Here is a 22,410-nt window from a genome sequence, read left to right as displayed (position 1 = left end):
CTCACATGCCCCATTTCATGGGAGACGGTGAAGGGGAGGAAACAGGGTGGTCAGGCCAGCACCAAGCCAAGTAACACTATCACCTCCTTTTTTCAGAACATTATATTCCCATTAATATAGCCTCAGGCCTTGTGACCTTGTGGCCTCTAGCCTCAGTCCTTTGTTCTATAGGGATTGCTGCAAACCAGGCTTGGACAAGGTGATGTTCCAATCATGAGCTCCACTCCAGTGGGGATGCAGAGAACGACACCTCAAAGAGCTGGGACTTGAAGATGTTGTGTACTTCCGTGGTGCAGAGAGAGCAGTGTGAAGGTGGAGGGCCGTTTGAGTCCCGTGATATAATGATTTCCTACCTATTGAGCATGTAGTGTGTCAGCCACTGTGCTCCTCTCATTTAATCCACAGGATAGCCCTGGAGGTAGGGGATGTTATCAACACTCCTTTGCAGATGAAGAAACAGAGGCACAGAGAAATTAGGATACTCATTCAAAATCACACAGCCTGTAGACTCCACAGTTGTGGAGTCTCTCTAACCACTGCTCGACACTGCCTCCCCTCTCTCCTGGGCAATGACTGGATGGCCTCAGGGGTCATTAAGGGCTGTTCCAGCACTTTCATGTATGGAAGCCATCCCCTCCTGGGGACAGGCTAGAGGGTCTGGGGCAAGGAGGTGGTGGTACAGCCCTTCCCCCACTTCTCCACTTTACGCCTCTAGCCTCTAGCATGTTCCTTGTTTTGCCTGCTGCCCACTGGCTGTGCGCCCCAAGCACAGGCCTCTCTTCTTTGCCTCTGAATTGCAACGTTGGCGGCAGAAGCGGGAAGCATATTGTGCACAGAGGAAAAAAAAACACAACTGAGTGGTTTTTCCTTTTACTGAAGGTGGTAATGGTGCAATTAGTGGCTAAGCCGTTACCCTTCCTCCCTTGTTCGCCTCCCCATCCTTCCCTTCTGCCCTCCTCACGTTTCTCTCCTGGGAAGAAATGGCTGCATTGGAGAGCCAACCTCATTATTCCCACCCCTGACTCCCAGGAAGAGAGGCAGAATTCAGGGGAGGGAGTATTCAATGTCTCCAAGCACCTGCTGGGTTTGGGGTTTACCAACAAGCCGACACCATGTCCAGCAAGGGAAGTGATCAGCAAGGCAATTTGGAGGTTCAGAGGAGGTGGGCTGGGAACCCAGAGGGTTTGGATCCCGTTATTTGACCTGTGCTCATTGTGGGCAAATGCTGCCATGAGACCTCAGCCTGGTGGGCTGTGAAGTGCCCTTGAGTGGAGGGGGAGGGTGTGAAGGGTCTGAGATTCTAAGTCCAAGTTGGAGTGATGCAGGCGGTCATGCTCCTGCTTTAGACAGTCCCCTTGCCTCTTTTAGAGACTAAAAGGAGACCTCCACAGCCATTAATCCACTCCATCTACACAGCCTTCCTCTGCAGTCGCAGCTTTGTTCTCTTATGTAGAAAGGGAGCTGGAAGCTCAGAGAGGGGCAGTGACTTTCCCAGGGTCACACAGCTAATAAATGTTGGAGGTGGAATTGAACTCAGGTCCTTAAACTCCAGTCTTCTTCTTCCTTAACCCCCCAGGCCTTGGGGTAAGATTTTGGGGCCACAGATATGGCTATTGCCCTGAAGAGCTTAAGTCGGCTGGGAAAGGAACAACACAATTTGGGGATGAGGATTTCAGGAGAGCTCCATGGCCACTCCCCTCCAGGCCAGGCCATGCTCCCCTCCCCACTGCCTCCTCCACCTCTTTCACCTTGACTTGAAGCCCAAGCAGAAACTGGGACATGAGCCCCAGGAGACCGGATCTCCATGGTCCCTCTGGGGGCATGGCGTGGGGGAGAGGTTATGGAAGAGGCCTCAGGAGGGGATCAACTGTTACAGCTGTGAGGGGTGAGGGTGAGCGGGTAGCCAGGGCTGTTCCCTCCAGAATCCTGGTGTCTCCTCTCCTCTGCACTTCCTCCCCAAGTTAGAGTGCCAGTGTGATGGCCAAGGTGTCAAAGAGCAGAAAGAGCAAGAGTGACATGAGAAAGACAGGCAGAGGAAAAAAAATAAATGCAGAGGGAAGCAGAGAGACAGTTACAGAGACTACGGTGATCCAGAGAGAGAGAGAGATCCCCAAGAATTAGCCACCGGTTCCCTGTAAACCTTAGAATCCGCTGTTGCCAAGACAACGGGGCAATACCTGTCTCTCCAGAGATGAAGTTGCCAGGGTAACTGCATCCTGTCTTTCCTGGGGACCATCCCGGAATGTGGCATCCACTGTTACCATGGCAACTGCCTTTTTGCCCCACTTAATCCCATCCTGTCTGCTATGAAGGCCCCACAGTTAGTTGGAGGTGGGGGAGGTGGGAAGAGAGATCACTTGTGGACTAAGTTTGTTCTCCCCCTGCTACAGCCCCTCCCCCGGTCCCTCACCTTGGGGGTGGGGGTGGGGGTGCTGGGTCCACCTGCCTCTGGGCCCACACTGGCCTGCAGTATTGTGTGCGGTTGGCCCAGGGTGTCCTGGAGCAGGTTTCTCACTGGAAGGCAGGCAGGTGTTGGGGAGGCAGTTACCGGGGCAACGGGAACAGGGCGTTTTGGAGGTGGTTGCCATGGGGACCTGGATGCTGACGAAGGCTCGCGAGGCTGTGAGCAGCCACAGTGCCCTGCTCAGAAGCCTGGGGCTCATCAGTCAAGCCGGTTCTAGGTTCTCACTCGGAAGCACGGGCAGGCAGGCGAGTGGCCCCTAGTTCCGGGAGCAGCACAGCAGTACCCCAGCCTGGTCCTCCAGCCCCCAGCCTCGCCTGCCCGCCCAGCGCCAGGATGGCTACCATTACCTGCACTCGCTTCACGGAAGAGTACCAGCTCTTCGAGGAACTGGGAAAGTGAGTTGCACCCCAGAGTCCTGGAGGGCACAGGGGCTTGGTGTCACGGGCAGGGGTGTGCACATGCGGTGCTTCCTGTGCTCAAACAGGGAGGAAGGCTGCATGTGTTTGGGAGCACTTGTATGTGCAGAGGGAGCCATGGGCATATTTGCGGGTACACAGATGTGCCAAGGCCAGCTGGACAAATGTGTGTGGAGGGGTGAAGGGTTGATGGTGCATGCCAGGGAGTGCACACACATGCACACGACCTGGGCAAACACAGATTCTTAGAAACTCAGGGTTAGAAAGGGATTTTCCTGTCAGCTGAGTCCAAGGCTGGAACCCCCTGTCGAGCTTCTCATGAGGTGGCCATCTGGCCTCAACTTGGATACCTCTGGTGACAGAGAGTTCACCACCTCAGGCAGTCCTTCATGACTTTAGACACCTGCAGCGACTCTGCAGAGTGGCCAACTTCTCCCTGTAAGCACATCCTTTCCCCACTTTCCCCCTCCCAGCTCCTCTAGAAGTGAGGGCATTGGTACAGCAGGGGTTAATAACTGAGTGACTGGTGAGGCTTTCTGGGTGTTGGGAGGAGGGGAAGAGCAATCGGGCAAGTTGGGGGGAGCACTGCTGTTGCAGGGGTTCGTGGTGTGATGGTACCCCAGCTCTGGGCCCTTGGCAAAGTTGTCCAGCCCCAGAGCTCATTTTCTGCCTTTGATGACTGGTGTGGAGAGAAGGGTGGGAGGATGGAGGGAGAAGAGCCCCTTGGGATAGTCCGGTAGGCTGTGGAGTGTCAGAAGCATTGCTGGATGCCTCCGGCAGGGTTTGTGGAGGATCTGGGGATGGATCCAGGGGAAAGGTACAGCTTGGAGGCAGAGTCTGCCCCGTGGGCAAGGCAGCTCCACTGTCCAGGTGGTTCTTGCTGTAGCAGCCGGAGTGCAGGAGAGAGGGGCCCTGTAAGTAGGGGTGTGCTGGTGTGAGATCTGGACATACACAAGTGTGCATTTGATGTGTGTTGTATAAGGACTGACTCTGGGGTACACTTGTGTGCGCTGACAGGGTGTGCATGTGTGTGTACCAAGAGGGGGTGCTGGTGTGTGCTTTAAGTGTAAGGCCTGAAAATGCAAGTGTGCCCTGCAAGGGGGGGTGTGTGCAAGGGGCACACGGGGTGCTGTGGGCTGGTTTGCACGGGAGTGAAGATGAGAACATGCGTCATTATGTGCCCATGTATGGCAGGTCAGAGCTGTGTGTCCACCAGCAGGCTAACGTGTGTGAGGTCTGGGCATGTGCAGACATGTCTGTGTAAGGAGGCACATCTGGGACGTGGGCACAGCGCTGTGCCTAGGAGGTCACAGACATGCACATCTGTGTGAGGACTCAGGGCCATGCACACGGGAAGTGCACACGTGTGAGGCCAGGGCCCACAGGCTCGGGTGGGAGTGTGGGTGTTGTAGGCATGTGTGAGCTCATGCTGGTGTCTGCATATGTGTGGGAGGTGGGCCTGTGGCTGTATGGAAGCAGGCTGCCTGCACACACACACACACACACACACACTTGCACACCAGGCAGTCCGACACCTACAGGCCAGCTCCCTCGTTCCCTCATACGCCCAGGTGCAGCCGACGTGTGCTCACTCCGGTCTGCAGACTTCTTTCTGAGCGTGTTTTTGTGCTGGGGGTAGAGGGGGAGCAGGGAGAAAATGTTGAGGGACGCTCTGGAGGACTGAGGCTGTTCATCAGACTTGTGCAGGGACCCCCGTCTCAGCTGGTTGCCTGTGCCCACTGGAACCCCAAGGATTCCCTGATGAGCTGGGAGCTGCCTTTCAAGGTGCAACTAAGGCTGGGTTCTGGGAGGAATGCGTCACAGAGTGCAGTGAAATGGAGTTGAGATGTGACTCAGGTGCTCAAAGTGAAAAGGAAAGGGATGCTTTGCCCCAAGAGGAGACGGAGATGCTGAAGGCTGGGTGCTATGGGGGTGATTTGGCAGAGCGCTTCCTCAGCCCCACTGCCTGCCAGGGTACTTGGAGGGACAGGGGCCACAGCAGCACTTCAGGAGACAGGGAGCCCTGGTATGGCCATGGCAGGAAAACCGAGGGTGGCAGACATGGCCAGACCTGTCTGATCAATTTCAGACCTCTTCCTTCCAGAACCATCTGTGCTGTTAACCTTTTTTAGGTCACATATTCCTCCAGGAATCTGATGAAAGGCTAAGTCTACATTCCTCAGGAAAATGCGCAAAACTACAAAATGCTGCATGCGATGTCAGGACATCAGGAAGGCTGTGGATGGGCCTCAGGTTAAGGATGCTTGTTTTGGAATAAAGGGGATGAGCCTCCACACCTCTGATGCCTGGGTTCAAAAGACCAGGTACCACTGAGGAGGGGGGTGTCTCCTGCTCTGCACAGCAGCTTCAGTCCAAGTGCCCAGTGGGGCAGATATGGGCAGTACTCGGAAGAGGGCACAGGCTCTAGACTTTACCCCCCATAGCTCTGTGACATTGGGAAGGCTATGGCACCTCTGTCCCAACCCCCCATCATTTGCAGATAAAAAAGGGCTGTGGGAATGAGATGAGATGGTGCCCGGAAAGATGTGGTAACAAACCTGGCACACAGCCTTCGAGAAAGGATCGCTTCCCAGGGCTGGAGTTTGTCTGGCTTGGGAGAGGGGCTGACCAAACCCTGCCTCCCCTGGGCTGGCAGGGAGGCAACAGCTCTTTTTCTGTCTGGAGAAGCACCAAAGATACCTGCAGGACCCAGCCTTCAACGGGTGACCACGGTCCCTGCAAGCCAGGACATTGCGGTCACCACAGGGAAGCTGAGCCCCCGTTCCAGGAGCCCACTTCAGATCACTGGCAGGGTGACTGGCAGAGGCAGCTGGGCGGGCTCTACAAGAAGACATGGGAGCCTTGGACCTCCTTCTGCAGGGCCCTGGACTGCCCAGCTGGACAGCAGGGCTCGTGCCTCTCGAGGGCTTCCTGGTGCTCAGCCCTGTGAGGCCTGGCTTGTGACTGCAGCCTTTGCTTCGAGTAGCCCAGGGGTAGGGATGGCTCTGGATGTAAGAGAAGCTGTCACTCTCCTGAATGGTGGGCAGCCACTTGGGGGTGTGTGGGCTGGAGTCAGGGCTCTGGGCAGGGGCTTCTGCAGCCTCTTGATACTGCTGGAGGAAGGTCCCACTGCAGCATCTGATTCAGATAAGCCAGGAATTGATTCCAGGACCCCTAGAGGGTTGAGGTGGGGCTGTCACTTAGGTCTCAGAGTGTAACTCACTCTTTCCTCCCTTGACCCCAATCCTCTTTCCTCCCAGGGGATGAGAGAAATGAAAACCCAGACCTTAGGAGCAGAGAAGCTTGTTGGGAGGCAGGCTGCAGCGAAGATGCCAGCTCAGTGTCAGAGTGGACCTGGGCAGCTGGACCAGAGCTCTTGGCAGATGGGTTTTCTCTAAAGAAGACCAGCCTCAGGGAAAGGGGTCAGGTTCCAGGAGGTGGAGAAGGACAATGTCTCCTCCAGCCTCTGACATTCTCTGGGCTTTGGATCCCACTCCCAGGAGAGGTTAGGGAGGCCAAGAATTGCCCTGCAGCCTATGTAATCACCAGGCTGTACAGAAAGAGCCTCTGAAAGAGATATTACTTGAGAGAAGGAGAGGGAAGGAGGGCGGAAGGGAGGGAGGGAGACTGGAGAGCTAGCGCAACCCATTCTTTTCTCTCTAGAAACAGATCTGAAATTGACTCAAGGGTGGTGTGGGGGCTGGGGGAGGGATTTCAGGGGCCAGCAAGGTTGGCAGAGGGAGAGCAGAGAGCTGGCTTCTAACCTCTGCGGCTTTGTATTGTGAACTGGGCTTGGGCTGGGCTGAGCAGGGGGCAACCATGGGGCCCAGAGGTAGCACCCTGCCCTGGGGGTGTCCAGGGTCCTGGATGCTTAGGTTCCCTCTGGAGACAAAAACTCTAATATCTGAAAAATATGTTTAGCAACATGGCCCTTCCCTGGCCGAGCTATTAGGAGGATTGATGATGTAACACTGGAGAGAGAAGGCACCTGGGCATCAAAGACGGGTATTGTACTTTTATTTTGCTTCTCATAACCTCTCACATTCATAGCACTTTGGGGCTGGCAAGGCCCTTCTCCATCCATGAGCTCATCCCTGAGCGAGGCAGAGGGCTTACTCATCCATCTCACAGATGAGCAGACCGAGGCCTGAGCAGGTGGAATGACTGGCTCAGGGCACTGGTGGCAGTGCTTAGAATTGCATGTAGGTCTCCAGCACCTTGCATACGGGGGAAGGTTGATGAGAGGGACCCCTCCTGGTGTTGTGTCTGGGGAACACTATTAAGAAGAAGGGTAGTGGCATGGTGTGGGTAAGGGGACTCTGAGCTGTCACTTATTTTCCAGTCATGATTCTGCCTCTCATTTACAGGGCCACCCTGGGTGAATCCCTTGTCCTCTGTGTACCTCCACTTTACCATCTGTAAAATGGGATCAGAATACTTCTGCAGATGTTGAAATGCCCCATTAGAGTTGCTGCCCTCTTTAAGCTCCCTCTGTGGGAGGCGCACATGGGAAATTTCAGATTCCCAGAACCTCAGAACTAGAAGGACCCTGGACACTATCTACTCATAGCACAGATGATGGAGCCAATCACCCAAAGAGAAATGGTTTGGCCAAGGCCACAGGGAGAAGCAGTGGCAAAGCCAAGAGAGGACCAGATGATGTGCAGGGGCCAGAGGCCAAGGATGGGAAGTTGAGGGGCAGGTCCTTAAGGAGGGGTGGCAGGGACAGGGGAGGGGACAATTCCTCCCTCTCCTGCAAGCCGTCAGAGCAGCAGACATGTGCATGTTCTGGGGCATGCGGCCGCCCTCCGCCCCCATACAGCTGCCCCCACATAGGCTGAGACACTGACACTGTGCTAGGCCTCCCGCCTGCCCGCCTGCCTCCCTGCACAAGCACAGTGACACTGCTGCCAACACCCCTACAGTTTGGGGCCTCAGCCCTGTCAGTGGGGTGAGGGCAGAGCCTTGGAATGCAACACCCACATCCTGTTGCTAGTGCACACACACACCACACACACACACACACCAGTGCATATGGACGTGTGCGCACACACACTGGCTCCAACTGGGCATCGAGCACGAGTCTACCTCCCAGTACAGAGAGAGCAAGATGGTTAGGTTGGACTTCTGCTCTCTCTCTCTCTCTCTCTCTCGCTCTCGCTCTCGCTCTCGCTCTCGCTCTCTCCCTTTCTCCCCCACCTCTTTATCTCCCCTTCCCTCTCTCCCTTTCTCTGAGTCTCTGGTTTCTGTCTCTGTTTTTCTCTCCCCTTCCCTCTCTTTCTGTGGGTCCCTTTGCCACAGGTCACACTCTCCTGCATGCATGTTGACCATGTCACATTCTCTTCTGAGCTGCTCTGTGACATGGTAGGAAGCTTCCCTTCCCAGGTCAGCCTGGTGCAGCCCCGGAGCATGTTGCAAGTTGCTGAGGCACAGCCCAGGGTCCGTGTGAGGATGGCTTCCCATCAAGGCGTTAGATGGGTTATAAGGCTATTGGGACTTTCTGTGCTGGAGAATGTTGAGGGCCTTGTTGTTTCGGGGTCACGTAAAAGGAGGAACGTCTACCACTTTTACATCCATTCAACAAGCATTTCCTGAGCACATACTCTGTTCCCAGCCCTGGGCTGAGCCCAGCAGGTGCCACATGCAAGACTTATGTAGTCTTTGCCCCTCTGGGGCTCATAGTCTAGTGGGAAGCTGACATTAATTAAATCACTTCAGAAATTATTATTTAAATGCAACTGGATAAGGACCATGAGCACAAACATGGAGCTATAAGCTGCAAAGAGACTTCAACTAGTTAGGGTAAGGAAGGTGTCAGGGAAGGCTCCCCTGAGGTGGTGACATAGGGCGCTGAAGGCTGAATAAGAGTGAGTCAGAGGGAAGAAGGTGGGAAATTGTTCCTCAGAATAGTGGAAACAGCACAGGCAAAGGCTCTGATGTATGTATTTTGATGGAGGATGTCCTCCCTGAGGGGATCGGGGGTCCCACTCTTCTAAGGCCTGCTCAGCCTGCCCCCAATTTTTGGATACCTTGGGCCTAGAAGGAATATTAAAAACCTGTACATTGTCTGGGGGCTAGGCAGGGTGGCAAAGATCTGGACACCAAATCAAGTAAGAGGCAGCTGAGGAGCTGGGGGACATTAGGAGGAAGAGGAGACATCCTCTCCCCTCATCTCTGCAGGGATGTCCTAGGGTCCCAGGGCATAGAGTCAACTGCTGTATGTGGCCCCAGAGGGCAGAGCAGGGTCAAATGTGTAGAGTAACAGGGAGGTAGATTTCAGGTCAACATAAAGAAGAACCCTGTAATGGTCAGAACTGCTCCTCTACCCTCTAGATGGACGTGTCCTCAGAATATAGTGAGCCACAGAGATATACACATTCACAACCCTGTCCCACCCTGTGCCTCCGTTTCCCTCCTCCTCCACATCCGTCTGTGCTCACCGATGAGATGCTTTGCTGAAAGCTGGAGGTGGGAGATGGAGTAGGGCCCAGAATATCCTCAGTCCCACTCACATATCGGAGCAAGAAGTGCTCCCTTGTCTTACTGATGGAGAACTAAGGCCCAGAGAGGGCAGGGCCTCGTCTGAGGTCACAGAAGCCAGTGACGCACGAGAAGTGGCACTCCAGCCTCTCTCCAGTCTAGTGCTTGGCTCTCTTACTAAACCTTGGAGCATCTCACTCTGCACCTCTGAAGGCCTTTGGGGTGTGCAGGTGGACAGAGTCAGCCAGGAGGTCATCTCAGGCTGGAGAGGCAGCAGCCCTTCAGCATCTTCCCTGCTTTGCCTGCTCTGGTCCTGTCTCCAAGCTCTGTGGATATGTATTTTTTAATTTTCCTTTTTTGTAACCCATTCAAGAAAACCCATGCACAGCCAAAACAAGGAACTTCTGTTGGTTCAATGTTCCCTGAAGCAAACAGAATCTTCCGGTCCCTAGGCCTTCTGTGTCCCCCACGAGACTTCTGCTGGGTTGGCGTGGGGCAGGCCTGAGGCGGGGGGTGGGGACGTTGTTGTGTGACAGTGTGAGGGACAGCTCGAACACACTGTGTCCCTGCAGCATCTTCTGGAGTCTGGGAGTGGGCGGCTGCAGCCGGGGCTGGGAGGAGGGAGAGCTGCGGTTTCAGTAATAGGGCCCAGGATTTTCTGGCTGGAAAATGCCGTTGTGTGTGGAGTTCTATGCAGAGCTGCTGTGGTGAGCCGGGGAGAAGAGAGAGAAAACCAATCAAGGGGCGTCCTGAGCCCCAGCCCCTATCTCCTCTGCTCTGTTTGCCATTTGGGGACCTGCATAGCTGTGTTTTGTTTGTTTATTAAGAAAGGGCACTACTGCTTGAAAAGAAATAGAGAGAGAGGGCTTTAAAATGACTGATCAACAGGTGATTTCACAGATGGGTAAACTGAGGCCCCAACAGGTGAAGAGATTTGCTTCAAGTACATAGAGGTGGGTGTTTTGGAAACAGGATAGTCCTTTTGTTTCTGAACAAATCGGACCCCAGCTTTTTAACTGTTTTGGGAACCTGGGAGCCCTCACAGAATCTTATACGAACCCCAGCCACTATCCCTAGGAAAAGGCACGTGCACTGCAACTCACAGAATGTTGTGTATTATTTCCCACACATCTCCCTACTCTAAAGCCCACCTGTGGACCCCACGTTAGGGCTCCCTCTGATCTGAGAGTGTAGGGTATTGGAAAGAGCAACGGACGATAAGGCAGGAGTCCCGGGTTCAAGGTCTTAGCCTCACTTTCTTCACCTATGGACTGGGAAAGGTAAGATATGACTGAGCGTGCAGCTTCTGAAGCAGCCACGTGTGGCCCACACTCTGGCCCGTTGGGTGGAGCTGCTCTGATGGCCTACGCCAGCTCTGTCCTTTCCCTGGACATTCTAACCCCATCTGCTCTGGCTTCCACACTCCCAGGCGTTGCTCTGTTCTAAGGGCTCAGATCAACTAAACGGGGCTGCGAGATACTGACCAACAGAGGTTTGGGATGCTAACCTCTCACAGATCACAGCCCTGTCTACATGTGACCAGGCTCTTCTGAAATCATCCAGCTCACCTCAGAGAGGTAGAATGCTTAGGTTTTGGAACAGAGAGTGGGGAGGGCTTTGGGGAGGAGACAGGACTTTGATTATGAGGTGCCTGTCACACAGCATGCAGGCAAGAGGGCAAGTACCTAGAAATCTGGGACTAGAATTCTGGAGAGAGGAGGGCGATCTAGAAGCAGAGTTCGATCTTGAATGATTGTCCATGGCTTTTGCCACTTGGGGGGGGCGTGGCACGGCGTCACAGAATCCTTTGTGATGCTAATGAAAAATATGCCTCCTCTGCCTAGAGCAATGCACAGACAGAATAATTTTATGAAAGTTTTAGGTATGGTCATGAACGCCCAGAGCCTCCCCAGCGATCCCAGCTAATGGCCTGGGCAGATGGCAGGAAGGGAGAAGTGGTAAGAGAATGGTGGAGAGAGAACAGTGAGCAGCCATAATGGGGGGGAAGATGAGGAAGTGAAAGCACTGTGGGAGGGGCGGTTGCCAGGGATCCCACAGTGACCTAGAAACAAAAGGGAGGAAGGGCCTCAAAACTGGGTGGTCACTGGGGCTAACCACCACCTGGTGTGGGGCAGGCCAGGTGTGTCAGGCTCAGTTGGCTGCGGCTGTGGGGGGGGCATTGGGTGGGCGGGCCTGGCACAGCTTTCCTTCCTGGGAGCTCGGGGGTGGGAACCAGATTGTGGTGGGTTCATGGGTGTGGGAGGTGGGAAGAGGAGGCAGCGGATGTCGGACACTTGTTCTGGAAGTTTGGCAGCAAAGAAGAGAGGAAGGAAGTGGCCCAGGCTGCTGGGTCGAGAGAAAGGTTCTTAGTTTCTACATTTTTGGGGGCGAGGCGGTTGTTTATTTTTCCAGAATGGGGGAGACCTGGGTATGTTTGAGGAAGCAGCCAATGAAGGGGAGACCCTCAAGACTGTCAGAACCCCTGACAACCAGACCCCCAAGGAGTAGAGTGAGGGGAGGGTTCAGTGACTGTGCCATCTCCCACCAGTCCCCATAAACAGTGTTCCTGTCTGCTGAGGTCCACAGGCATGTCCTGGGCTCTGGGTCAAGGTGAGAGGGTTTGCTCTAGAGGATGTTGGCAGTAACCAGTCTTGGGTAGCGGCCGCCTCATCCCATCACTACATTGCAGAGACTTCTCCCAAATGGCCCAGGAGGAAGTGGGGCTGGGATTCCTCATTTCCATCTTTCAAATGGGAAAACTGAGGCCCAGAAGGATAGGTGAGTTGGTAGCCAAAGTGGGTGAGGACCCAGGTCTTTCCACTCCCCATCAAAGGCTCCTGGTGCTGCACCTGGCTGCCATGTCAGCATTTGGGGATGTTTCAGGCCAAAGAGGGTGACGAGCCCCTACGGGCTGGCAGTCAGCAAGTCCCAGGACACTGTGCCTGCCTAGCAGCCAGAAAGCAGTTTCCCAGTGTGAATCTTGCTTTTCACAGCCCATTAGCACGTTCCCACATTCTCAGCCATTCTGGACCCACTCTCACTATGTCCTCTCCATCTGTCTTTTGGAGAGTAGGGCTTGACCTCCTTTATGCCAACGCACACCCAGGGGGCAGGCTGCTCTGCCTGGGGGAGCAGCCCCTTCCCCTCCTCGCCGTGCCCCCACCTCCTCTCCTAGCTTGCTTCTTTCCCTGAGCTTGGCAAACAAGGTCCATTTTGTTTCTGATGATGCCAGCTGTTCTCATCACTCCGTAGGTAATGATGCCTATAAAAGGCGTTGTTTCCTGAGCATTTACTGTACTCCAGGGACTGTGCTAACCCATTGCATACCTTATTCTCTCATCAAATCATTGAAAAAGCTGCACAGGGTGGGCACTGTTCATATCTAATTTTACAGTGGGAAGAAACAGACTTGCAAGGTTAAGTGACTTGCTAGTAAGCAGCTGAACCGCGATTTGAACTTGGTTGGTCTGGTTCAGGACAGCCTGCTCTTGTCCACGTAGAACTTCGCTATCCAATGTGGGGATCACTAGCCACATATACCTATTTGACTGAAATAAAATTAAACATTCAATGCTTCAGCCCTACTAGCCACATATCAAGTGTTTTCATCATATGAGGCTAGTGGCCGCCACACTGGACAACACAGACTAATTCCATCATCACAGAAAGTTCTGCCAGACGGTGCTGGTATAGAATATTAAGCATGGAAAGGTCTCTGCTATTTAACCTCATCCCCACCCCAACCCCATGTTGCAGATGAAGAAATTGAGGCCATGTTGATGCAGACCCCTGCCCAAGACCTCCAAGCATGACTGAGACCTGAGATTCCATTCCTGCAGTATCTGTCTGTCTGTCTCTGTCACACACACACCCCTTGCTGCCCATGTTCTGTGATCCTTTTGCTAATATGGATACAAACTTCATACCCAGGGTGACACACATATGCTTTGTCATACCTGGAGCCATATGCCTGGCAGTGGGCCTATCATATGCACTGACCGGGCTACCGACACACACCTGTGGGCAGACACATTGCCTCAACCCCTTTGCACTCAGGAACACTTTCACGGGCGCTCCCAGGGCCTGCCCATGCCACCCCACACTCACACAGGCCTCACATGCAGGCCTCATCCTTCCTCTCGGGACCCCTGGTCACTCCCTCCACTCTGCCCTCCCCATCTAGACCCCCTCCCCTCTCCCACTCTGTCCTGTTTCCAAGTGCCTGCCCACCTACTTGCTGGCCACCTGCTCAGATCAGGGCCGGGGAAGGAGTGGGCTGGCGCTTCTGTTTGCCAAGGCAGCTGGGCTGTGGCCACTTGCTCACGCAGGACGAGAATGCAGAAATATGCCCTTTTTAAACAGAAGATGAAAAAGAGAGGAAGTTAGGGCAGCAGGCTTGCTGCCTCCGCTCTCATTTTTGCTGTAGACTTTCTTCTTCCTCATCTCCCTGATCCCAGCACTGTGGCAGGTTGGGAGGAAGCTTCCCACGACGAATGGAGACCCGAGGCCGCACAGGTAGAAAGAGAGGCTCCTTGGCCTACGCCCTTTCTTGCCGCATTTGAGACTCTATATGCCTGGCAGTGTGCCCAGAGTTTCACACGCATAGACTCCCTTAATCTCCCCAACGTACCCAGGAGGTAGATACTATCAATCCCCCATTTCATAAAAAGGTGCAGTGCCAAGTTCAATGTCACATTGAGTTGGGGGTGAGTCGTGATCAGGCCACAGGGCTTTGTGAGCCTGGAGACCCGGCTCTTGATGGTCACACGCCCCTGCCTTTGGTAGAATCAGCAGAGCACGTGCAGGTGACCTGGGTTCTCTCTGCAGCCTCCCCTAGGAATATGCCTGCTCCCCGAGGCCTCAGTTTCCAGATTGGTTAAATGGGGTATTCTGGTCCCAATTTTGCACGGCTGCTGTGAGGGCCCAGAAGGAGCTTAGTGGTGAACTTGCATTTGTAGGGAGGACGCCTTCCGGGTGTACGAGAGGCTGGTGTCCTCTGAATCAGTAATTCTGAACCGGCTTTGATAAACCCCTCCCTCTGAGCCTCTACTACAAGCCATGCATCCTTGCCCAGAAGAAAACACGCACCTCCACTCAGAGGCATGGGCTGTTCTTCGAGGGGTACAGGACCCCTGCGGCCACCCCATCCGTGGCCTGGACCCCGAGTTAAAACCTGGGATTTACACAGAAGTCGAGGCTGTGTCTGTGGAGGAAGTTTGGAGGAAGTTCAGCACTTCCCTTGTTTTACAGGCGGGGCTCTTAGGTCCTTAGCTCCTGGGGCAGAGCCAGGTTCACGGGGCCTGTGGCACCTCCCTGCTCAGAGCCCCGTGTGACAGCCCCCCAGTGCTGATATCCAGGTGGGGGTGGGCATCAAGCAGGACTTCCCCAGAAGGTGGGCAGGACAGTGCTGAGCTGTCTGAGACAGTGTCGAGCTGGCTGAGACAGTGTGTTAAATGAACATGCAGATTCCCTAGGCCAGTACCCAGAGGTTCTGATTTGGTAGGTCTGGGTGGGGCCTTAGAATCTGCATTTTTCAAAGAACAAGGGATTCTGAAGCAGGCAGTTGGATAACCATGGATTTAAGGTCTTCAGCAGAATGGAGTTTTGTTTCTTTAGTGGAGAAATTATATCCTTCCTCTCTCCCCCTCCCTCCCTCCCATGTTAACGGAAGTCCAGTTTGGGACCAGGTCCAGGCTAGATACTGGTGAGCAGGAATAGACGCAGCCCCTGTACTTGGGAGCATATCGCCTTCCTCCTTCCCTGCTGCTGCTCTCCCTGGAGTTCTCGGAACCTTCCCCCAAAGCGGCCACTTTAAACATTCTCTCCCCTGGGGCCTCTGGGAATTGTGGCCTCCAGCTGAGCAGGGACCTGACTTCTGTTCTATCTCCCTGCCTGGGTAACGTGGGCACCTTTGAGAGACCAGTTGTGCCCTACCTTCCTCAGATGCCTGTTCTGCTTCCTAACACCTATGGCTGAAATCCTCCCCCCGTCTCATTTCAGTCCCTCTCACTGTTGCTTAATTCTACCTCCTGTTCCTGCAAGAAACATCTGTGGCGTCCCTCCTGGTAGCAGACAGTGGGTGCCTGGCAGGGGGCCAGGGAGGAGAACGTTAAAGTCCTGGCCCTCGGGACCTCACTGTCGGGTGGGAGAGGCAAACTAGATGAGCAGACACAAACCCTGGGCCGGATGAGGAGGTATGGGGTGCTCTGGGAGCGCAGATGAGGGGTCCTGTAACAGGAGGCTTCTCAAGTAGTGTGACCCGGTCTTACTGCTTGTCACGCGGGGTGTCCGGCAGGGTCTCTGCTCCCGCTCCCCACATAAGAACGCAGGATATGGTGAGGCCAAACAAGAACACCCACGGAGCCATAGATAGGGAAGTCATACCACTATATTCTCGCTGGCGGCTGGGAGACACAGGAGGCAGGAGCCACACGATCCGCAACCTGCCGTCCACTTCTGTCTGCCAACCAACCTCGCTTGCTAACTGCAATCTCCCTCTTTACAATCCGTAATCCATATTCTGCCACGCCACAACTACACCACGACCCTGCTATAGCTTAGCCGCGGCAGTTATATCAGTGGCTAATGGCTAACCGGTAACAGCTGATGGCTGACTAGTCACAGGTGATGACCATCTACTACCTGAGCCAGCACCTTTCTATGTGAGGCCGAGAGCCTGGAAACTGCTCTCTGGGGCTCTGTCCCACACTGCTTTCCTGCAGGTGATGGAGGAAAGGTGATGGCAGGGGCTGTACATCCTGGGGAGGGTCTGGCACTGTACAAGACAATCCATTTGCCCACGAATCCTGGCCGCCTCTGGCTTTCCCACAGGGCATATTTCCTGATCTCCAGCCCTCCTCCCTGCCCTTTCTTTTTCATCCTTCTCCACAGTTTTCCACCACTCTCTTCATGCTGCCCAGACATGAAGCCTCTGACCCGATGCCCAGGGGCATGTGCAGAGTGGGCGTCTGTGCCAGCCTGCAGGCTTCCTCAGTGCCCGCCAGTGTCCTCTCCTGTTCCCATCAGCCTCATCTTGGTGGCTTGGACCTGCTCATATGCTTGGAAGGGGAGTCAGAGTTTGGAGGATATGATGGGGTGCAGCCACAGCAGGAACGGGGACATGGAGGCCAGGAAGGAGCAGGCTCACTGGTGGGGGAGCATCCCAGAACGTGGGAGTGCAAATACCCAAGTTCTAGATGCAGCCCTGCCCGTAGCTAGCTGTGTGACCTTGAGCAATCTCCATGGAGCTACGCTGAAGCTCAAAGTCTTGAGCCCCACTTCAGATATAAGGAATCAGAATCTGCATTTTAGCAAGATACCCAGGTGATTTGTGCAGACATTCAAATTAGGGAAGCCTGTCCCACAGACTTGCTTCTTGCCATTTGCTTGTGGTGAGGGCAGTAATGATGGTGACCACAGTCAGTGTCTGTGATATGAAGGGGTTAGACTACATGACCTTTGTGGGCGAGGGTACAACATGGCACCTAGATGCCAGGTCTAGTCCTCAAACTAGTTTTGTGTAGGTTAACATTCTTCTTGGAATCAGGTGTCAGTATTTAAAAATTGGGAAAGTTTGCATAAATCCTTATTTCAAATTCTCTTCCAACTACCAATACTTTGAGGATAAAATCCAGGGACCTCTTAAAACATATGGAAAGATGCTCAGCCTCACTCTTACTATGAGAATTACAAGTCAGATCTCCACCAAATTGTCATTTACCACCCATCTCACTAGCAAGATAAGAACGTTTGATAACACACTGTGTGGACAAAAGTGGAGGAAAATTGTGCCCTCACATACTAGTGGGAAAGTAAGTTGGTACAATCTATAAGATGAAAAGTCTCTCATCCTCTCTCAAAATTATTAAACAACACCCTTTCTAAAAGTTTATCCACAGACATTTGCACACATGGGAAATGTAATTCTAATGCACACATACTATAAGGTTAGTCATTGCAGCACTGTTTGTAATAGCTATAGACTGGAACTAACCTAATTGCCCATAAATAGGGGACTGGGTAGGTAAATTACAGAATAGCTATATGATTAAATACGATGTCATGAGGAGATCTTGATGTAACAGAAGGCAGCTCTCCAAAATAGTTACTGAAAAATGGAGGATGCAGAACAGCTTGCAAGGTCCAGTAGCATTTGTGTGGCCGACAGTATCTGTGGAAAGATGCTCTGTTAACACTGTCCATCTCTGGTGAGGGGACCTCAGAGACTGGGATACAGAGGTGGAGGGAGCTTTTTCACTATCTACACTTTTGCAACTTTTGAACTTTGAACTATGTCAATGTGTTAACTACTCAAAGAATAGAAAACGAAAAACTCTCAGGGACCCAGATTCTGTGATTCTAACACTATATGATTCTAATATTTTATAATTTGATAAGCCTAACTTATGACTCTGAAAGGCTTGTCTTTTGTGAGGCCAAGCTCCTAATAATTTGCCACCAGTGGTTCTCCTGGGTCTCAGGCCCTGCTCTGCCCCTGAGCTGGGCCACAGCAGCCCCTGTGAGCTCAAGCAGCCCTGAAAGAGGGCTCCCCACCTAGCAACGTACAGCTGTATGAACTCCAGCATCTCTTGGGGATGCAGCCCTCAGGCCCGTCCTCACCTTCTTCACCTTCTCTGTCCTTGTAGGGGAGCCTTCTCAGTGGTGCGCAGGTGTGTGAAGGTGCTGGCTGGCCAGGAGTATGCTGCCAAGATTATCAACACCAAGAAGCTGTCGGCCAGAGGTAGGTGGCAGACCCGTGCCTTCCCACCCTCCGGGGCTCTCCTCTTCACAACCTCCCTCTACCCCTCGGCTTAGAACCAGGACCTGGAGCTGTCCCTCTGGGTGACGCTGCCAGCAGGAGTGGGGGCTGTTCTTCCTGTGGGTATTATGAGAATAGACCCCTCCATTTTTCTTCTTTAGGGGATCTAGGCTGGAGGTCATAGCCTTTCTGACAGGCCAAGCTCTCTGTACCCCACCCAGGTGAAGGCTAAGGTGCCAGGTGGGACTTTCTTTCCCTGCTCTTCTGCCACTTGCCTCCATTCTCGCCTCTGACCTCTGTACCTGCTGTTACCTCTGCCTGGATGCCCTTACCTGAGGCCTTACAAGACTGGCTCTTTCTCAAATTTTAGGTCTCAGCTTAACGTCAAATCCTTTGAGAGATGTCCCTGAACCCAAGATCTGAGGGCATCTCCCCCAATTTATAGCTCTCATTGCCATTTACTGTCCTGTGGCTTCCCCAGCCTGAACTTAGCCCATTTACTGGCTTGGTTCCTTGTTTCACATCTCTCTTTCCTCTGGACTTGAAGTTCCAGGAGGATAAGGATGGGTCTCATTCCCTGAGATATGCCCAGTACCTAGGACAGCGCCCTGCACATCCAACGTGCTCAACCAGCAAACTCCAGGTGCACTGCTTCCGTCACACCGGTTTGATCCTGGTCCCTAAATACGCCCTAGGACCGTGGCTCTCAAAGCTGTCCTCACATTGGAATCCTCTGGAGACCTTCAAACACTTCTGATGCCTGGATTGCACCCCCAGAGGTTGTGATTTCATTAGCCTGGGGTGTGACCTGGGTTTTGGAAAGGATCCCCAGGTAATTCTAATTTGGAAGGGATCCTAGACCAGCAGCAGCAGCAGCGGCAACCTCAGGAGACTGTTAAAAATGCAAATTCTTGATTCCATCCTGAAGGAATCAGAGTCTGCCTTTCACAAGACACCTGGGTGATTCATGTGGACATTAAACTTTGGGATGGCTGCCCAGGAGTCTTCCTTTTTGCTTTTAGTGGTTAGGGAGTAATGGTGGTGACCACAGCCAGTGTGCTGGGGAGGGCTAGCTTCAAAGATCCAGTCTGAGCAGTGTCAAACCTGCCTTGGGGACCACTCAGTGGTGGAGGGAATTCTGGGGGTGGGAGGGAGAGGCAGCCCATGGCTTGTACAGCATGGGAGACGTCGTGTGCAGGGCTGGCATAACGTCCAGGTGTTTGCCTGGCACAGGTGGCAGCTGTGTCTGAGCCAGGGCCCAGCAGGTGTGGGGTTCACGGAGGCTGGTACAGGATGTTCACACTGTCCCCCACGGGTCTCCCAGCAGGCCCCGTGTTAGGCCTTGTGCTGCCGCTTTTCATCTCTCTGGCTCAGTGCTGTTGGGAGTCCAGCACTTTCTCCTAGTTTCCAAACCCCTCTGTAAGCAGGCCAGTGTCCTGCAGGGAGAAGAGGCTGGGGCGGGGGGTTTGTCTTAAAGCCCAGGGCCCCTGATGGCACACAGTCAGCATGAAAGCTGGAGTGGAAAGGAGAGACCTGTGGAAGGTCCACAGCAGAGCCAGGAGTAGGGAGCCAGGGTGGCAGGAAGGCCGGCTAGACTGCTGCCTCGTGTCCAGAGGCTGGCACTGGCCTTGCTGTCGCTGTGTGACTAGTGGCAGTCTGATGCCCTCTCTGTGCTGTGTGTCTAGCAATCAAGAGAGGTGTCCCAATCCCTGAGATACAGTGGGAGCAGGACTAGAGCCATGACTTGGGGTGAAAGGTTAAGGTTGCCCCCAAACGAGGGAGGATCGGGAACCAAGGTCCTTCCTGGATGCTGGGGATCTTGGGCCAGCTCACCCCGCTCTCAGAGCCACATCTATACATGTGAGCATGCGCGCGCGCATGCGCACACACACACACACACACACACACACACACACACAGGGGAATAGAGGAGAATGTAGGGGCACTGCCTCATTTCTGGGAAGTGACTAAGCATTCCTGGGCAGTGTAGACTCTGGGCTGTCAGGCAGTAACCACCATGCCCTCTCTTTTTGACAATTTGTTGAGCCTTGGGCCTCCTGGTAGGAAGGTGACCCAGGCCTAGTGAGCGTGGAGGGTGGTAATGGGGATGTTCTCAGGGGAACCTTCTCGAAGAAGCCTGCTCACTGCCAATGCTTCCGCCAGAGGGAGAGGACAGCAGTGCTCCTTTCAGCAGGTTTCTTTGTTTGTCACACAAGGTGCCTGGGTGGGGAGTGGTTTGAGGCTGAATACTTGGCAACACACTCCAAGCATCTCCTGCTGATACCCCCTGGGTGACTTTGGCAGCTCTCAGTGGGGGGGCTGGGCCCACTGGGGCGTCTCTCCACCCCCCAGGGAGCTGTGGCTTCCCCTTTCCCACCCCGCCAGCCTCTTGTATCCAGCGGTTCTCAAACCCGGGAGATAGTTTTCCTATGTATTTTTAAACTAGCCTTTTAAACAAAATGCTCATAGTATATATAAACAATTCCGAGAAACCATAAAGACATGAAATGAAAAGTAAAAATTTTGCCTCTCCCAATTCCTCCCAAACTCCCTTGGGAGCCTTTATTAAAATGCAGCTGCCCGGGAGCAGTTCCACCCCTGGACGATTGGATTCCGTAGGTGAGGCCAGAGCTTCTGCATTGCCAGACCCTGTCAGTGCTCGCTCTGTATGCTTTCTAGCTCCAGCTCACCAGGCACACACAGAAAGTGTCTGTTATCGTTTTCGGGAACGCGGGGTGCGTGGATGTGGCTGGTGCAGCCAGAGATGACTGGCCCGGCTATGGCGACCTCCACAGACCCCACTGTCCACCCTGGTGCTGAGAGGTCACTTTCTCAGCTCCCTCGCAACCATCCCCAGGACCGGCTGGGAAGCATGGTGTGAGTTTATTCAGGCTGCCCCTGAGCGTCAGGTCCACACGAGGGAGCCTGTGAGGTGGCATGATGACATCGTTCCCATCCTCCTCATCTTCTTCCCCATCACTGGCACTCTCTGTCCTCACAATTATTTCTCCAGCCTCCCAGGATCGGGAGTCCTGTGGAGGCCCTGTGGAGGGTGGGGCATTTCTTGTTCCCAATCATGGAGGTCTATTTTCTCTCCTGGCTCCCATGTGTCTGGTTGGAATCCCGCTGCCCACCTGCCTGCTGGAGCCCAGCCCCTCTGCAGGCAGAGAGCCCTCGAGGTTGCCTGATTATAGTCCCCGCCCCCCCGCACCTCTCCCTGCTCCCCCACCCCTGCTCTGCTCTGACCCACCCTGCCCTGCTGGCACTGTCTGGCCCCAGAAACCTAACCCCAGAGTTTTCATCTACCCCTGCCTGCTAAGATCAGGCCAGGACTGGCCCCCATAACCCCAACACCCTGGAGGCCTGCTCCCAGGGAGGAAGGGAGAAGATTCACAAGGTATCATTGTGAACATTGGGGCAACCCTTTCAGGTACCTGGCCAGGAGGCTGCAGACTTCCTTCTCTCAGACCTCTCACCATCGTGAGTTTCTACTGAACTGGATGGATTGGTTTATCAATTAATTCCTTATTAGAAGGGGAGACAATATAGTATAGTAATGATGAACATGGATTAAAATCCTGGCTGTGGCACTTCTTAGCTAAGGGGTCTTCAACAAGCTGGGCTTTAGGCCTTGGGAACATGGCAGTGACTGCCAGACAAAGTCTTGTTCTCATTGCACTTGTTTTCTAGGGAGGGAGACTGAAAAGAGCATTAAACACACAGGTAAGCTGGGTAATTTCAGGAAGCGGTGAGTGTTAATGAAGAAAGTAAAACAAGGTAATGGGGAAATAATAGGGCAAGAGGGCCATTCAGAAAAGGCAGCCAAGGAAAGCTCTCTGAGGCGGTGAAGTGCTGGGACTGTCCTGAGGAGAACCAGGAAGCCAGGAGAAGACCCAGGATAAGAGCGTTCCAGGCAGAGGGCACAGCAAGTGCAAAGGCCCTGAGGTGGGAAGGGGCTTGCTGTGCCTGACGCCCAAAAGGAGGCCAGTGTGGCTGGGTCTTCAAGGCCAAGACGAGGCCGGACCCTGCAGGGTCTTATTGTTCGTTGTGGTGAGGAGTTTGGGTTGTATTATAGATACATTGGGAAGCTATTGGAGAGTTTAAGGTCAGGGAGTGGCAAAATCTCATTTATATTTTAATAAGAGCTCCTTGGCTACTGAGGGCTTTTGACTAGGGTTGGTATTAGGGGGTGCGCCCAGGAGTGGATTCTCAGAACTCTGGGTTCTGATAAGGCTTGACCACCTTGATGAGTGGTTTTGATAAACGGACTACTCCTTTATCACTGGGCCTCA

At 53.7% G+C, this 22,410-nt stretch overlaps 1 protein-coding gene across 5 annotated transcripts in view; it reads left to right on the top strand.

The window, feature by feature from the left end:
• The first annotated feature begins 2,303 nt into the window (after positions 1 to 2,303).
• Positions 2,304 to 22,410, top strand: part of CAMK2A (calcium/calmodulin dependent protein kinase II alpha) — a 61,489-nt gene continuing 41,382 nt past the window's right edge. For 4 of the 5 annotated variants that reach the window (XM_019734369.2, XM_019734372.2, XM_019734371.2 and 1 more), the window contains exons 1-2: positions 2,649 to 2,859; positions 18,006 to 18,100. In XM_019734369.2, coding sequence (XP_019589928.1) covers positions 2,798 to 2,859; positions 18,006 to 18,100 — 157 coding nt within the window. In that variant the 5' untranslated portion in view covers positions 2,649 to 2,797. Of the gene's footprint in view, positions 2,860 to 18,005; positions 18,101 to 22,410 lie in introns of all 5 variants that reach the window. The other variant, XM_019734370.2, reaches the window with a different exon arrangement.

This window comes from Rhinolophus sinicus, linkage group LG10, assembly GCF_036562045.2.
Source record: "Rhinolophus sinicus isolate RSC01 linkage group LG10, ASM3656204v1, whole genome shotgun sequence".
NCBI lineage: Eukaryota > Metazoa > Chordata > Mammalia > Chiroptera > Rhinolophidae > Rhinolophus > Rhinolophus sinicus.
This window is presented reverse-complemented; position numbering and strand designations above follow the sequence as displayed.